The sequence below is a fragment of the Gymnoscopelus braueri genome (assembly GCF_963280865.1).
Source record: "Gymnoscopelus braueri genome assembly, chromosome: 19".
Lineage (NCBI taxonomy): Eukaryota > Metazoa > Chordata > Actinopteri > Myctophiformes > Myctophidae > Gymnoscopelus > Gymnoscopelus braueri.
Genome location: NC_137621.1, coordinates 33,830,772 through 33,849,092, shown reverse-complemented (window position 1 = coordinate 33,849,092; position 18,321 = coordinate 33,830,772). Strand labels below are relative to the sequence as shown.

The window sequence follows — 18,321 nt, the reverse complement described above, 5'->3', positions numbered from 1 at the left end:
GTTAGTATAAAGAAAGATGAAGAAGGGATGAGAATTGAAAGAAGTGTGAGCGAACTGAGGGAGCAAAATACAGAATAAGGGGACATTTTGGAGTGGGAAAGAGCAAACTTGTTGTGGGAGCTTGAAGGAGGAAGTGGAGGCGAAATGGAAGAGCTCTTAACGGCGTTCAGGCACAGTGAATAATGAGGTAAAGGCTGGCAGTTTCTGGTCCTCATGTGGAGTGGGGCTCACCTGGGAGCAGATGGGCCTTGGTCTAGGCATACATGGTCAACTGGAGCCACTGCGTGCAAAGGGGAGACACAACAGCCGTTAGCTCAACAAAATAAGCGCATGGCATTTCAAAATGGGATATTTTATCATTTGAAACTGCTTTTGGAAAGAAGGAGTGGATTAAAACTTTCCGCTGAAAACACTGTCTGAGCAACCTTTTCAATAGAGCGTGAAAGGGATGAAGTCTTTTTGTAGGCCAATCCAGAAGTTACCTCTGTCATGGGGTCCCACCACAGATTTCCAATGGAACTTTTGCATTGGGTTGTGGATAAATCAAAAAAATAAACTCTCTACCAAACAAAGGCTTATGATATTACCACATTTTAGGAGATAAGATTATCTCCATGAATCCACACTTTTTATGTTTTCTGAAACAAAGGCATTCATTCTAGATTTTAAAAAGCACATGCCAATGGCCTCATAATTCACAGTGCAGAACCGGAGATATTTACAGATGTCATAAGATAACTCCTGGGCTTTATTCACATGCCTTATTTTCCATAAATTGAAAACCCTACAGTAAAATAAATATATATTTCATCAAAGTGCTTACCTCCAGGACACTGAGTCTGATTGTACCATCTCCCTCCTGATCAAAGGCCTGGAATGCCCCTGCAAGGAAAACAATACATACTATGATACAGCAGCTGTACTGGGGATTCCCAACAATGTGTCACGACCAAATCTAATTTAACCATAGTGGACTAGACTAGCTAGGTAAATCATTCAGTTAATGGATGCTAAAAATACAGTTAACATTGACCTTTGTACTAGTTCACTTGTTCAGTCTTTATATTTTTGGGGTCAAATATTGTTTGACCTCTAATTTGTGGGATACTCTATTTGGCACACTAAAGGTCACTTCACATGTATAGCCAAACTGGGCTGGATTTCCAACAGTAATCGAAACACCATTATTCAATAGCAGGCATTAAGTGGCGTACTGTACTGTGTTGACCTGCAGGGGCATCATTTGGGGTCCCAGGACCCCTATATGTGACACATGTTGTAGATAGGTGTTTTCCTGGCTGCCACTGTAGATTCATTAGCCACTTTCAATCTGGTGTCCCGATTTTAGGCGTACATTTTCAATACTGTTCAATTTAGTTTTTATTTTCAAAAATAACAAAAATAGCAGATCTACAAGCTCACTGTGAACTTGTAGGTAGTCTAATTTCGCTATTTAAAGGATCTACACCATGAATTTAAAAAAAATATTTGATATTTAATATCATATGGTGTATGTCCCTCAAACCTTTTTCAAAAGGTTTGAGCCTAAATCATCACTCAGATATACTCATCCCAAGTCAATTGTCTCTGGCTTATACAGCACTTTCAGCTGCAATACCAAAACGTCCTCTTGGGCAGGGGGGTGCTACTGAGCAATTCTGTCTGTTTTATTATTAAAAATTATTAAAAAATTATTAAAAAAAAAAGAAAAATACAAAATCGAAAAATAAACACTTTGAAATTTTTTGAACAATTCCACCAAGTGTTTGAGGTGCCTGTTTCACCCACTTCCGGGGGGCGGAGCCAAAATCCGAGCCCGAAGTATTTGTTCGTAGACCCCCACTTAGGGGGGGTAGAAAAAGTTTCGGAGCGATTCGGGCACTTTTCATTTAACATTGGGTTTGCCATCAAAAATGTTTGTGACATCATGAACATTTCCATTCTGAGATCGCCTGTTCAGACACGCCCATTCTGGAAATCCATGAAATGAGAAGGAATGACTGAATTTTAAAAAAAAAAAAAATTTTTGGGTACAAGAGACACTGGGGACCCCAAAAAATACAAAAAAACAAGAAAAAAGTGATTTTCATGGTGTAGACCCTTTAACCCATTTAAACCGGGAAAGCATCTGTGTCAATTTTGGATTTTAAACGTTGGCTATTCAAAAATAGTAGATCTACAAGTTCTGGTTCACAGTGAGCTTGTACATTTGCTATTTTTGCATTTGTAGAATCGGCCTCAGGTTGTTTTAAAAAATATATATATTTTTGGGGCTTTTTCGGCCTTTATTGATAGGAAGGTAGACTGACAGGAAATGGGGAGAGAGATGGGGGGGAGACACGCAGCAAAGGTCGTCGGGATTGTCAGCCGAGGTGCCGGCCTCAGTTTTTTATGGGTTAAAAAAAAAAACCACCCTGGTTTTTCTGAAATGAGGCCTTTAGTGACCTGACTCCCCTGTTCCTGGACTACGACTGCAGACTTACTGAACATTCCTTCCAGCCGCACCAGACAGCTGATGAAGCTGTCAAAGTCGATGTTCATGTTCTCGTTGGCGTAGCGCATGGTGATGATGTCATACAGCTGGTTGTTGAGACGGAAGCCTGAACGGGACACAAGACACATGACTGTACAGTGACAACAACATTCACAGGCAGAGGTCAGGCTGGAGCAAAGGCAATTAAAACAATTCCTACATGGTAGTCTATATAACACATTTTAATGGACCCCATAGATTTTTTTAAAACAACCTCTCCAAATAGTATGATGACCTTAGCTTATATCAAAAAGACTAGTCTTTGCATTGGTAATTACCTGCATCGTTGACAGCGTTTCTCATCTCATAGCTGTTGATGGTGATGCTGCCAGACTGCTCTGAGTTGTAGTGCTTAAAGATTCCCTGGAAAAGAGAAGCTATGAATCTGATGCACCTGGTAATGCTCACAGCTGAACTGAAGCCTTCAGAAGAATTGTGTACATCCGTATTAAGGCTAGTGATGATTTGTTATCACTACTCCTGATCTTAAAATTAATATGTGCTTCACTGTAAAACAGACTGCAGATCCGCAGTGTGTTCAGATGAAATATGAAAAACTGAGCTCTTCAGAGCCCCAAAGCGGACAATACAGTCATTCATCTCAAGGCTTCAACTGTAATTTGAGAAGGTACAACAATGAGAGAGACAGATGATGCTTAGCTGTGCCTCGTACCTAGAACAGCTATAAGCATAGTAAAGGATGAATAAGAAAGATGGAGAGAGAGGTATTCACACCTGCCACTGTTTAATCTTGTTCCACAGATGTCTGAACTCTTGCAGATTGAGTCTACCTGTTCCATCCATCTAACAGAGGCAGTTAAGACCACAATCACATTTACCTAGCAGAGTAAACATGTTATAACAAATGTAACATAAAAATAGACAGCAAAGTGAAATATTGCTTTAAATGGAAATTGAACAAGTCTAGGGCATTTTAAAGTGATTTGAAGAGGGTATCCCTGTTTTCAATGTCGGATCATAGGCCCTGCCATGGGTCTCGGCAGGTTGTGCGTTCTAGAGACAGCCAGCCCGATGCGCTCGATACAAAGGATACGTCCATCAGAGCAATCATGCTCCTGCAACTCTCCAGACTGAAACCCTCAGTGTTAAAGTCCTTGTCTGAGGAGAGAGGTAAAAGACTAAGTAACTGCATCTTAGAAACACTTTTTAAATTAATGTTGATATATTCGCCCGATTAATACTGAAAAACATGAATAATTGTTTTTTTAAATTAAATAACCGTATGATTATATTTACTGTATACAAGTATTGTGGTAGAGTGTATAGTTCAGCATGTGAGTAGACTTACGTTTGGAGACCACTCTGTTGAGGACATTCTTGAGTTCATTTGCTGTGATTTCCATTTCCTGTGAGAAAAACAGGAGAAAGTTTAAAGGGGATTAATTTACTGGTTACACAAGCCAATCATAAGTTCTTTCGGCTAATTCCGATCAGGGGTCGCCACAGCAGATCACCCGCTTCCATCTGTTTCTGTTTTCTATTTTCCTCAGTCACTCCAGCCACCTGCATGTCCTCTCTCACCGCATCCATAAACCTCCTCTTTGGCTTTGGTTGATGAGTGCTTTCATGTCAGCCAACACGGTCGTCTGCCAGGTCTTCTTAGGCCGGCCAGTGGGTCTTGTCCCCTCTAAGTCATTTTCTTCCTTCCTCACTACGTGTCCGTACCGTCGCAGTCTGCCTCTCCTCACTACATCCACTATGGCCTCCACTCCCATGGAGGCCACCACCGCATAAGTCTCCCGGCCTACTACAAGCCCCTCTTGCTCAGCTGCATCTGCCTGTGGAACTACTCCCCTGCACCGCTTGCACTGGAATGTTTTGCTTGCCGCTTTCAGGCTGCCTTTCACTCTACTGCATCTCCGATGGACCCATTTCTGACAGCCCGTGCACTGGAGAGAATTAGCTTGTACTCCCTTCCCACAGACTCCACATGGCCATGCTCCTGACAGCGGTATCACTCCCAGGCCAGCACCACCAACCATGACCTTTGACTTCTCCACATTCACCTTCATCCCTTTCACTTCCAAGCATGTCCTCCAGGCCACTAGCCTCTTTGCTAGGTCTTCTCTGGTGTGAGCCATCAGTACCAGGTCATCCGCATAGAGCAGCTCCCATGGTACTCCATGCCTCACTTCCCTCGATACCACATCCATCACAATGGTGAACAGCAATGGGTTGAGTACTGATCCCTGATGCACACCCACCCTCACTTCAGACATCCACCCTTCTCCTGTGTAGAGCCTCTACCACCTCCCCTGACCGACACGACATGCTACCGATGTTCCATGTAGCCACCCTGACACGCACCTCCTACTCCTCTCTGATTGATTTTCTGTAGGGGTTGACTCCCATAGCCTATTCCTCTCCCTAGGAACCCACTAGGCAGTGGTACTATTTCACCCATAGTTTGGGGCTGGTTGGTGGGCACCAGGGCTTGTCCACACACCGGTGGGCCTGCATACCGCACATCTGGGGGCCAAACCTCCTCCGAGTCCCTTGTAGTTCAGCCAGAGTCCGAGCTGTACCCAGTTACGGTGTGTCGCCATGTGGAGGCACTACATTGGGCTTGCTGTTAGAGAGGCTATGTACTGGCAGGGAGAGGCTTACGCACTCGGCTCTCCCGTTCGCATTCTGCAAGCCAGCAGTGAAGGTTGACTGTGAGAAGTTCACAGAAAAGAATACCAGCACTCACTTAAGTCCATTTAACAGTGAGAAGTGACAGGCACTGTGCACTCCACCAACACACTAGACGCATCACAATAACCCGACTTCTTGCGAAGTCAGGCCCAAACCTAAGCCAATCAAAACTTGTCTTTGCGAATTCTCAATTGTTCCAAATGATTTCCACTCTTTTATCAGAGTGGATATCAACTAAAGCCTAACGTATACTTTGTCATACGACTGTGCCGCTTGTCATTTACGGTGACTTATCTTTAGAACGAGGCCCCCGTTGATACTCCACTAGGAGCAGTACTGTACTCACTTCTCCAGCTATCTCCTGAAAGATGGTCCGGAACTGCTGGTCCTCCTCGCTCTCCTCTCCCGCCAAGGCTGGTGCCGGCTGAGAAGGTGTGGATCCATAAAGGAGGAGCGGGGCAGAAGAAATATGTGGAGAGAAACAGACAGTGTCTGAGAGGCAGAACAAGTCTTCAGAGAGCTTCCTTTTTTCATGAATGTGTGTGATGAATACATTTGGTACGAAATGACGTTCATAAAGTAGTAAATGCAGTAGGTGCAGATCACTCTCTGACGCCAAAGTCAAAGAATGATCTGCACATATTTTTATTAGAATGAAATTAACACGATAAAGACATAAATGACTAATAGCTGGAATAGAATAGGTCTGCCTCCAGGACTGTGTGGAGACAGAAAATTGAATAGAGTGTCAGACATTTTTTGTATTGAATGTAAAAAGTCTGAAGGCAGAGGGGGAGAGACGAGAGAAACTCACCACTGGATGATCAGCCTCAATCCTGTTCTCTATCTCCCTGGATGAAGACGAACAAACAGCAGTCACCATGGCGACATGAACAGGGCGTACCATCTCATTTGGACCATAAATCTATCCTTTTAATAGCCCACTACAATGGCTAATCAATACATTATTTCATGACATGATACCAGACACTGCAGTAAATCTGAGTATGTTCTGAGTCATTCTTGAGTGGACTTTCTCATCTTATAAAAATGTGTCTAAATCTTTACATGAATATTATTTCAAAAGACTTATGGCCCCGTATTCATATCAAGAACTTGGATAGCAAAATCATACCACAAACTCTTACCGTGTCAGTGAGCTGTGAAGAAAACACATTAGTTAAGTACCACCTGTTGTACCTTCCATCCAAAATTGTGTTAGTTTTCCTCTTGAAAACAATGTCTTTTTATTGCCACTTGATTTCAGCTGCTCTCCTCTTGGACACTTTGTATTTACCTATCCACTGAGGTTCTGTTATTCTAATTCATGAATGGCTCGTGGCAGAAACTTGGGGGGTGCCTTGGGCCAAACAGTATTTGCAAATAATTCCCAACATTTAAACAATTAACTTAAGATAGTGTCTGATAGCATCCAGGTTGTCAATCACAAAAGCATACAGAATTGGCATAAATAATCCTGAAATAACCCTCTGCCACTCATTGCACTGTCCTTAGGGGCAGCCTCAATCAATATCATACTCCAAGCAGGATAAAGAATTAATTGCAAATACTATTTAACCTTTGAGCTGATATAGTCTAAAGCAACTGGCAAAGTGCTTGGTTTGCTGGGCACTTCCACTTCATAGCTAGCTTGAAATGACCTCCATTTGCTGCTTGTAATTCAGATCCCAGTCCATCAGATAGGCAGAAGACCATCTCTGGATGCCATCTTGTCCTCCAGGCCAGCAGGAAGCGGTGTTATTGAGGTTGCAGCATGGGAGGGGGGTAATTAATGAACTAAAAGGAGGTTTACCGGAGCATGCCCAAATCTGTAGTCGCTTGTCCTAAAAAAGATTCCATAACAGCTTCGAACTGGGGCCGATTTCTTCCAGCTCTACAAATCAAATCGCCGTTAAAATTGTTTGTCCTTGGTGGTTTTTAACCCTCCCAACAATCCCCAAGCTATCCCATGATCAATATATCCACCCAACCCCAATTAACCAACACATCAAAACATCCACAATATAAAACACATAATCCACAAGGGGCAGCTAACTGAGGAAACACCAGTACAGCTGGATACTGTTTAGATCAATTGAATTTTGCTACATTACATACCAATAAATAGGGCTGGATATTGTTTTTCATTTAATTAAAGTTTTGGTTCTACAGTTTCGCGACTGCTTTTCATATAGTTTATAGAATCTTGTCATAGAATCGACCATGATACAGCACATTTATTGTGTTGGTCCCAATGAAAGGAAAACCTTAATTCTCATAATAAAAATAAAACCATTATGAGTGTTTTGAGACCTCAATGTTTTTAATTGAATACTGCTACCAAAACTTGGTAGTGTATCCACACGCTGTTTTTCAATACCCAGCCCTACTATCAAACACAACACAAACAGAATAGCATAAGCATCTAATAACTGCAAATAACACAGCATGACTATGAGGTTGACCTTATGCTAGGGGGAGGGACAATTACACTTTAGTGTAAGTACACATTCCCCTTTTCCCTCCTGCCACCAGCCACCCACTTGGCTCCCTCACCCACTCACTCTGAGGTGTTCCTCTTTTCAGAGAAGACTCGCAGGATGAATTCGCCCTCCTGATGGGGCTCATAGGTGGAGGGCACGATGACGTACTCCCCGGGGCTCAGGCGGAAACGCTGGGTGACCTCGCGCAGGTTGATGTAGGACTTGCAGCGAGCCTTGGAAGAGTTGGTCAGGAAGAAGTCTTTCTGCATGTGCTGCTTGTTTCCATGCATCTGCGAAAGAAGCGGAGGGAAGGAGCACAGAGAATATTTGACACAATAAAAAATAATATATTAACCCATTAAAGGTAGTGTAAGTGATTTGCAATTATTCAAATAATTGCAAAATGGGTCTATGTTCTGATAGTGCTCGTTACTATAGAGTGTCCTGTCCATATAAGGAGTCTCCATGTCTCTCCAGCTCTTTATAAAACAGAAAATGCATTTTCGTTTCAGTTTCAGTTTCATTTCCAATTTTATCCAATCAGGATAGAGAACTCAATCAGGATATAGATTAAACAACTAAAAATTGGAAGTGATGACACTAAGAAATGAGCAGGCAAAATTTGAACAGGAACACTATAAAATGAAGCTTAAAAATGGGTACTTTCTCCTGATTGGCTGAGATTTTGACACCTACCAGAAAATGTATTTTCTGTTTATTAAAGAGCTGGAGAGACGGGGAGACTCCTGTTACTGAACAAACACTCGCACTATAGCAATGATTACTATCAGAATATAGTGCTTTAACCTTTTAACAAAATACTTTTTGTTTTAACCCAAAAATATCACTTACCCTACCTTTAAGACCTGATTCTAAAAAAACAGTTTTTTTGATAAAAATATAAAAAGTTCCAGGGACCCCCAGAAGCAAAGATTTGAGTTACAAAAGTTCGCTTTAAAAATATATATATTCAAAGATTTGCAAAAATAAAATCACTTTTTCATGTCAAGGACCCCCAAAATTATATGTATTCGGCTGTGGATCCCCCCCCCCCCCCCATCTCAAAAATATTTTGTGCCAGGGATCTTTCAAAAATAGCAGATCTACAAGTTCTATCTATGAGCTTGTATATCTGCTATTTTTGAATAGCCAAAGAAATCTAAAAAGATACGTTCCCGGTCTTAATGGGTTAATACATACTGTATATGTTTACAAACACACATAAAGGTAGTCATATACATAAAGCAAAAGACTGAAATCCACATGGTGCAGGGTGTGAAATAGCTGGCAAACGGATGCTCCACTGCAAGTCAGTTTCTCTCCTTACCTCCTTCGGCACCTATGAGCAGACAGAGACAATGTCAGTATGATAGGAAAGCCATACACACGTATAATCTCCATCAGTAATGTGTAAAATATATATGTAAAAAAAAAAGAGTATTCAATGTAGTTATTATTATGGAACAATTGGCTGTAAATAGTTATCATGGTTGACTTTAGCCTACTTCAGCACCAGAGAGGTGAGGGTTCTGCACAAAGAAAAAACTACAATGACAGCCGTGAGACGGTTTAGTGAGACAGCCGATTATACCTCATAAATGGCGAATCCGATGGTGAAGAGGTTGGCTCCCATCTTGCGCTCTTTCCTTCTATTTTTCTGCATCAGAGACACCACAAATGTACAGGCCACCTCGTTATCCTCTGGATCATCATCCTCCTCCAGCAGACGGAGGCGGTACTGAGGGTTGGTCCAGAACGTGTCTGTACAAAATATGGAACTCATAAAGTCATCAAGTATCAAACAGACTGTTTGATACACAGACTGTGTTTGGATTGTTTGATTTCATTTTCTTTAACCTGGGCCCTATTTTTAGACCATTTTGACCACAAACAAAGGGTGGGTGTAAATATTATTGGATTTGGTCCATGCTCTAAACAGAGAACTAAATAGAGAACAGATCACTGGCAGTATAGACCAAATCATCATGATATCAACACCTTAGTCTTATTTCTGGAAGAACAGAACACTTATGATATTGTTATTGAGTATTAGAGGATTTTGTTCTAGATATCCACAGGTTGACAAGCTAGACATAGCTAATGTTCTGGACACTTTCTTTTATATTGTGTAAATATCCATAGACATTCTACCCGGAAATACCGCTCTACATGATTGTTTACAAACACCTGATCTGGATTATTAGGGCAACTGTATGTTCAAATAAACGAGTTAACCTTTACTCGATGAGCAAAACATACAGGTCCATTCTTTCCACTCCTGCCTGCCCTCATACATACCTTAACCTCACCAATCCCGTGCCTAAACTTAACCAGTGTCAACTTTACATGAAGTTGAACCTGACCAAGCCCCCATGCACACCAAATCGATCCATTCTGGAGTTCACCGTGCCATACTTGGCCCACTGACCCAAACGACCTGCGTACCTGGGTAATTCCTGCATCCTCCAGCAGAACATCCCCTCACCCAGCGTCCCTCGTTCACAGAAACGGTCCACTTGTGGAGCTTGTCGTCCTCCAGGGCGTCGGGGGTCAGGTTGCAGATCTCAATCTTGGTGTAGTTCTTCTTGAAGTCGTCAAAGGACATCCTGCAACGCAGGGACAGGATGAAGTGTCTGGCTCAGATCTCCTTCGTCTTCGATCACACATATACCTCTGATGGGTGCAAGAAACTAATCCTTCAAGGAACAACTCTTCCAAGTGGGACCAGAGACAAGGGGACATTTGAGGATGATACACAAAAGAAGAAGGAACAACTTCTTCACCGTAATGCCTGTTTTATACCTGGCTGTGCATCGCGTCGTGCACAGCAAAAGGCGGATTTTGGTGTGTGACATCCTTAATCACAACATGTAACAGGCTGATCAATCAGTATAACTTACCAGAACTCGCCATCCTCAGCATTTTGATGCTGCAGCTTCTCCTTCTCAGACTTAGGCAGAGATTGCCATTCCTTAGAGCTGTTGGAAAAGGACAATTTAACAGAAAATGAAGCCAAAGAGGTGTCTGAGAAGCATTAAAACAGGCTTTGAATCTTGATATCCGCTAATGCACTTAGTTATGAAGTATTTCTGATTGTGAATCTTACCACACAAGGCCTTGTGTGGTAAGCTTCCTTTGTACCTATCCTTGCTTTTAGAACCAAAGGTTACTGGACATTCAACACGTTGAACAGTGAACAAGGAAAGACTGCATTCATTTATTAGCTCCACACAAATAGAACAAACTTCAGGACTCTCTGAAATTGGTTTGATTGGTCTCCATAGAGACATTTAGGGTGCTTCTTGAGGACACATTACATTGTGACTGCACCCGTTTGTTATTGTTTTTCATTTTTATGTATTGTATTTTATAACTGTACTTATTTTCATACTGTAATCAGGGCGTCCTTGAAAAAGAGCGCTTGCTCTAAATGGGCTTCCCTGAATAAATAAATGAAAAAGAAAAGAAAGAATATCCTCAAGACTTGATGTAACTCGATGTAACTGTCTACTTACTTTTACTTGTATGTACCCGTTTAACATTTACTTTAACTGACCCTTCATCCCTGATCTGCCAATACCTACAGCTGCTTTTATTTCAGAACCTGTCTTTTCTCCTTCCAACAAGCACACACACGCACGCGCGCACACACACACACACACACACACACACACACACACACACACACACACACACACACACACACACACACTTATATATTCTTCTTATTTGTGTACAAATAAACTAGTAAAAAATTACTAATAACTCAACCACAGCAAGGCACTCAAATAAGTAATTCAAAATGGTAAGAGGGACCATCCTATGACGCAACAATTCCCAGGTTCAATCCACACTATATACAATTTCCCTGTGTATAAAGTACCCTTTATATACAGATACTGAAGCTTTAACCACTTAACCACCGAGAACACCAGCATGTACCTGTACACAAGATGTAACAATAAAGAAACCTAGACCTTGACTGAGCCACTTAACCGCAAAAGTCTAAATTTCTAAAATAGCTCATCTACAAGCTCACAATGCATTGCAGCTTGATGCGTTGTGAGCTTGTAGATCAGCTATTATCAAAGGAATCGATTAAATCTTTGTTATTTTGATTTTTGCCTATAATGATATCGCCAAAATTGGTATGTGCGGGTTAAAGTGGCGGCTCACTCACTGTATGTCGTACAATGTGTTGTGGTAAGTTAGAAATTAAAAACAACTTATGCACATCACTCACTTGTCACTCCAAGGTCCATTCCATTCTACCTGACCCCATGGGTTCCTGAGACGCACCAGTCGCACTTTAGACTCCTTGTGCTGGGTCTGTTTACACTGAGAAATCATTATTATTTAATCAAAGAGGAAATGGGCAGCTCACGTCACTTATTTTTTTCTTCATTGAGACAGACGGAAGGAAAAAGAGAGCACTTGACAGCATAATGGACATAACAGGACAGAAGGCTGATTCTAGGCTAAGGAGGAGACTTTACTATTACTATTTGCATTTTTCAAGTCGGTGTGCAAGCATTACAGTCCAATGCTTACCTCGTCTACAGCAGTCACAGAGTAAGCATGGCCCTTCACAAGTCCTGTCACAGTACGAGTCTCAAAGCGAGCTGGAACCAGGGACTGGTGATTTACAAAATAAGGTATTAACAGAAAGAATAAATGGGAACAAACACAATATTCAATCTAAAGAAATTCATTAGTAAATGCATGTATTAAGATAATCTGGATAATCTAAGAATCAAAAATTAAAGTTTAAAGGTATACTGTATATATATATATATATCAAAATATATATATTTTTTAAGAGGATAGGGAGCCCACCCTTTTAAGTATTGCATGTGGATTAATTTGCTTTGCGGATGACTTTCCTTATATAGAATACTTTCCTTACGTGGGACTACTTCCTTACTTACATCAATGGAACAGCCCATGAGGGAGCCTCTCTCCAGAGCTTTCTTCATGATCTTGTACAGCTCTTTGGGGGCCTCCTTCATCTCGTAGAACTCAGTCACTCCTCCAGTGAAGTCCTCCATGGCTTCAGTGGTGTTGCCACCCTTCAGGGCCTCATAGGAGCCATGAAGCCTGGAGGAGGGGTAATGTTATGGAGATAATTTAAATATAGTACTATTGCGCAGTGATTCTCATGGTTTTGGTAAGGTGTTAAAGTCCAATCTTATAAAACAAGAGACAATTAATGTATGTGACAACAGATGTATATTTTGTATTGGTTCATTATTCATAGTCTGTCCATTGGCATATACCTGTAGCCCAAAAGGTGAGTAGATATTCATCTTCTCATGAAGATAAAAGAAAATATTTGCCTGCCCAAAGAAATAATATGCACAAAAGGCTTCCCTTCAATCCTCTGTTCTGCCACCTACTTGGCATAGGCCTTCTCCAGCAGGGCGCTCCAGAACTCGTTCCTCTCAGCCGACTTGGTGAACACCAGCTGGTTGTTGAAGGTGGGGATGCGGTCGTCGATGACAACATCAACCCAGTCGCCATAGCGCCAGAACTGGAAGACGCAGAGAAGGTGAGATTAAGATTGACAGCAGAATTGAGGCTAAAACCAAATAAACCACAACATCTAACCTTGCCCCCAGAGACGCACTCCCTCTGCCAGCTTCACGTGGCATCCTCTGCCCCCCCCCTCTTTTTTTTCTTCCTGTAAATATATCTATTATTGCTTTTAGTGTTGTTGCTGATATGTAATGTATTGTATGTCATGATGATGAATATAATGGACCACAATGGAAACAAGACCCCGCCCCCCTGGGCTTTTTGTGTTATGCTTTTAGCATTAAAAAAAGATATACTGTGCTTCCGTACTGTTTTCAAACTGCTAATAAAGCATTCAATCAATCAATCAAAGCTCACCCTATAAGGAACATAATATAAAGGCTAAATCAAGATGGAAGGAATACTTCACCCCACAAATGACCTTTTTTCTATCATTTAAATATTGTAAATACTGAGTAGTTTATAAATGTATTTTACTGTATTCTGTTACAAACGGAAATTCTCCTTGTATTCAAGCAAGCCATCATGGGGTGAGTAAATGATAGAAAAAAAGGGAGTGAGGAGTGAGGTCATCCTTTAATGAGAATTCACAGCAATATTATTAGGAAGTGATTTCTAACCTGGAAGTGGAAGATGCCAGCATAGCTTTCAGAGTAGCTCTGCTCCTGTGGAACGACTCTGTAGAGGAGCTTCTCATTCAGAGTCAGACATGCGATGGCAGCCAACAGCCAACAGTCACCTGTACAAAGCACACTGCTCAGTTCAAACCCCATTCAAAACAGATTTTATGTCCCCCATAGGGGCAACTTTCATACAAAAACATTCATTAATGTAATGCACCAGGGGGTACAAACTCTGTCCGCACCAACATCTCTTGCTAACACCTTGGTTCTATAACCACTTAAGCCTTATATAGTTTGTTCTACGATAAATAGTGAAAATAGCCGCACAATGGCTCACAACACATAGCGTTGCATCACATGTTGTGAGATTGTAGACAATCATGCTATTTATGCAAAATATGGACGTCAGGCTGAAAGTTGAGAAGGGCACATTTTGTTGCCAATGTCCGCGACCAGATGTCTGTTCCTGATATATGACCGATTATGTAATTATGACCTTGATTGTGACCTTTACTTTTATCATTTTTGACCCATGACCCATTTTTGACTCATAACACTCCGGCCATCCGTTCATCTATTTAGTTCACAATCAGACACACAGACAGGAGATTACAATACTCCATGCAACACTGCCGGGTAATGATATGCTATTTATGTAACCCATGAAAAGTGACCTCATATAATCTCCGAGAACAGTCACAGACAGTGCATTGAGGGTTATGGCATCAATGGTATGAGCAGCAGTTAAAATGGGTAAGTTACAGGGTTGGGTGCTGTTGGCATTTCTCATTACTGAAATGCATTTCTGATCCTTCCAATTTGACACTGGTTTTGAAATTACATTTTGTGAATGCAAGCACAGCTTGTTATGTACCAGAGTAAATTATACAATAATATCATAATATGCAATCGATACAATACAATCTACTTTACAAACCAAGAACCAGTTTTGACCGATTCCTTCAGTCCAACTTCCCAGAAATTAGAGGAGAAGCTAAGGAAAATCTAATTAAAACCTATAAACCTTATAAAACATAAGACTCCATTCAAAAACCTAATTTTGGAAACATTTTTGATGCCTTAAAATCAGTAATAATACCAAAAGTCAAAACTATACTTGTATGTACGGTATAGGTATTAGGTATAGGTATTCTACAAAGGATGTTTTAACCACACAGCAATGAGGGCCTGTACCTGGACCATTGTTATTTAAAATGACAACAACAAACAGCCAACAGTGTGTTCTATTACAAAAAAGACCACCTGCAAGTGCTGACATGTGACTTTCGATTATCCAGGTGTGTGTCAGAGTGCCATAAACAATGTAAGGTTTTCAACAGGAGGGGAGCAGGCAACAGGGTCTGCCTAGACCTTTGTCCCGCTTGGTGCCCTTTATGCATGGCCTGGCTGGAACAACAATGAGAAGTGCTGCTGGCTGGATTCCCTTCCAAAAGAGTAAGCCTAATAAGGGGGTGCCACTGCAAGCGGAGAGGCCATGCGTGGGGGGCTTGTTGGGTTGTTTTCTGTACTGCACTGCCACTACTGGTACCATAATATGGTCAGTTTATGCTGTGCTATTCTGTGGCATTTAGCGGATGCTCAGAATAGCACAAGTGTTCGGTGGACATACTAGGTGTTGCAGGCATCATAGCTGTGAACTGTCAGAAGATAATCCTTCTAAACCCTCGGTCACAGCGGCATGCCTTGTAAATGTCAATACATGTTTGGATCAGTAATACAAATTTCTGGCCATTTATTCTATTTCTTGGTAAATTATTATTTAATTTTCTTTCTTTTTACGTTTAGTTTTTCTTGAGTCACCAATCTAGCCCCGACTGCAAACATGTTTAACTGTCCATAGACTATTTCCTTCCAGGTTTACAACCAGAAATCATAATGAAATGAAATAATTATAAATTCCTTTAAATGTAAAAGAAACACTACTTCATTAATTTAATTGAGTGATTTCAGTTTGAAGTGACACCAACCCCGAAGAACGTGTTATTACTATTTAATATAGAAGATATTTACCAAGATCTCCCTGACAGATGTCAGTCCTGCTGGCTCCTCCCACAATGAATTGAGGGTTGTCACAGATCTCCTACAGACACATTCAGAACACAGGAATAACAGGAATACATTTTTCATAACTCTACTCCCATCAATGGAGAATTGGTGAGGAGCATTCCTTCTGCTCTGGTGCCAATATACTGTACATATCCATTTGTAATCCCCAAATAAGAAGAGAAAAGTGAGAGATGGTTCACTTCTTGTCTGACATTACTTCACTGAATAACATCGGTCATCAAGATGGAAAAATCCCATTATTTCCACAAAAGAGCATTGACGCTTGTATTATTGAAGATAACGTCAAACCCCACCCCACACACACATGCATGAGCCATGATCCTCTTTAATGAGCATCCCTCTTCAGAGTGTCAACCTCCTCATCAATCCCCCCCGCGTCCTATCTTACCTTGGGCCTCTTCCAGACGATATTCTTGACCTTGTTGGACTTGTGGCCCAGCTCCTTGTAGCCCAGGGACTCCACGGTGGCTGGGAAAGTTTCATCCTCAAACAGGCTCTTCTTCTGGACGTACTCCTGCTTTAGGGTGTTGAAATCCTGACCACTGAACCGCAGGGGCTTGTTGAGGGACCCTTCCCCGTCCCTCCTCTCTCGCTCCCGGATTAGCCGGTCGCAGAAAAACCCAGACGGTGTGTAGGGCATGTCGTCTCAGGTGAGAATGCTTTTTGTTTTTTTGAAAACACGGCTTTTGACACTTGTACTAAAAGTCTTACAAGCCTGAAACCCCTGGCATAAATCCAAACAGCCAATCTCTGATTGGCTCCTTGTTGGTGTGACGTCCCCCCTCACTCAGAGCAGAAGCAAAAAGGCTGCAGTAGGTGTGACAGAGACATTCACCCGACATGCATTCACCTCTGCATTTGCATACACACACAACGCACAAACACACACGTACGCAAACACACATACACATTTGCACATATACACGTAAAGGTTTGACTATTTGATGCCCTCCCATTGGTGCTCTGGTGCCATCATTGTTGGGTGACACAAAGGCCAGTGGGCTGCCCCATGGGGCATGTAAAGAGAGGTTGGTGGATGCCCTGCCTCAGCAGAAGGCATTCAACCCCTTTAAACCTATTCTCAATGGAGCTCAGCATTGAGCAGTCTCAGCACAACCATGGCCGGCTAATGCTATGGGTATGGCTGTGAAGGGGTGCTGTCTATTTCTTGGCTCTAGCGGGAATGATACAAAATCAATTATTTGTTTTGAGTGCTTTTATGCCGTTCAGAAGGCTTTGCCATAAGGTAAACGCATCCGATCAGGCTTTGGTGGAACAGATTGTGCCAAAGGCCCCTGCTCCTGCCTCCTCTGCTGTGTCATAAATTAAAAGAGTGTTAAACAGAAACTTTTGGATATCTTTGGTTGTGACACTGAAGTGCATAACATTTTAACACTAAGAATATCTTGAATTTGGCGCTGAACATCTTCCCTGAAACGTCTAAAATTCTCTTGTTGGCTGTTGGCTCAGATGCACATTTTTAATTAATGCTACATTACGCTAACAGGTTTCGGCAAGAGCCTTCATCAGAGCATAGTGATATGCTCTGCCGAAACGCGTTAGCCTGATGTAGCATTAATAAAAAATGTGCATTTGAGCCAACAGTCTTACATCTTTTTCATTTGGAGTGCTGGTATTTCCACCTCTTCTGATGGTTTAGTATTGACTGTAGCTGAGCACCTACGGCCAAGGAGGCCATGAGAAGAAGAAAACATGCTCCACATCCAGAGATAAAGGACATTCTCTCCTATGCCATTTCCTGACCAAGCCATTCTCATCATAGAGTATATATGATATAAATGTTGGTCGTCTGGTAATTCAAGCTAATTTTTATTGTCGCAATCGGTGTTAAGTCTCTCTGAATGATAGCATCGGCTGATTACCTGCAGGTTAAAAAGGCCAGGTGTCACCAAAGGCCATTCACAATGCTCATGCAGCAACTTAAGGACACATGCATAAAGGAACTGTTTGAATCAGCTACCTTGGAAGCTGAAGGTCAGGACAGCTTTTATTCAAAAGAGCACACTATTGTTCCTAAAAAATGACAACAGAGGGCCTTCACATGGCTCCCAACAGCCTCCACACCCAAAACTAGTGTTGGGATACGAAAGCATGCTATGGATTCTGAATCCGAATTCAAACCCATTTAAATCCCCTATCAAATCGCTTGGGTAAATTGATAGTGGACAGAGCAGGGAAAACAATTTCTTTGTGCAAAAATCTGTACAGAACTAGGGTTGTAAAAAGATGTAGTATGGCAACCAAACATCGAGTGAATATTCCCTGAGGAGCTGGGCTGAGAGACGAACAAGCACACCGACAAGCCTGTGAGTGTGTCCATGTTCAGACAGTCACACAAAGACAGTATTCTCAGCACTTAACCCTTTAAGACCGAGAACGC

General features: G+C 41.8%; 1 protein-coding gene across 1 annotated transcript; it reads right to left on the bottom strand.

Annotated features, from left to right (window-relative positions):
• Positions 1-253: 253 nt before the first annotated feature.
• capn3a (calpain 3a, (p94)) lies at positions 254-16,560 on the bottom strand (the record flags this gene model as incomplete). Its single annotated transcript, XM_080413341.1, has 21 exons — positions 254-280; positions 824-882; positions 2,484-2,600; positions 2,812-2,896; positions 3,269-3,337; positions 3,588-3,652; positions 3,843-3,900; positions 5,538-5,615; positions 6,006-6,042; positions 7,756-7,964; positions 9,002-9,013; positions 9,266-9,435; positions 10,120-10,280; positions 10,575-10,652; positions 11,918-12,012; positions 12,226-12,309; positions 12,603-12,771; positions 13,071-13,204; positions 13,830-13,948; positions 15,864-15,933; positions 16,309-16,560. 21 exons carry the CDS (start codon positions 16,558-16,560, stop codon positions 254-256), a joined length of 2,148 nt encoding a protein of 715 aa, XP_080269467.1.
• Between the last annotated feature and the right edge of the window lie 1,761 nt (positions 16,561-18,321).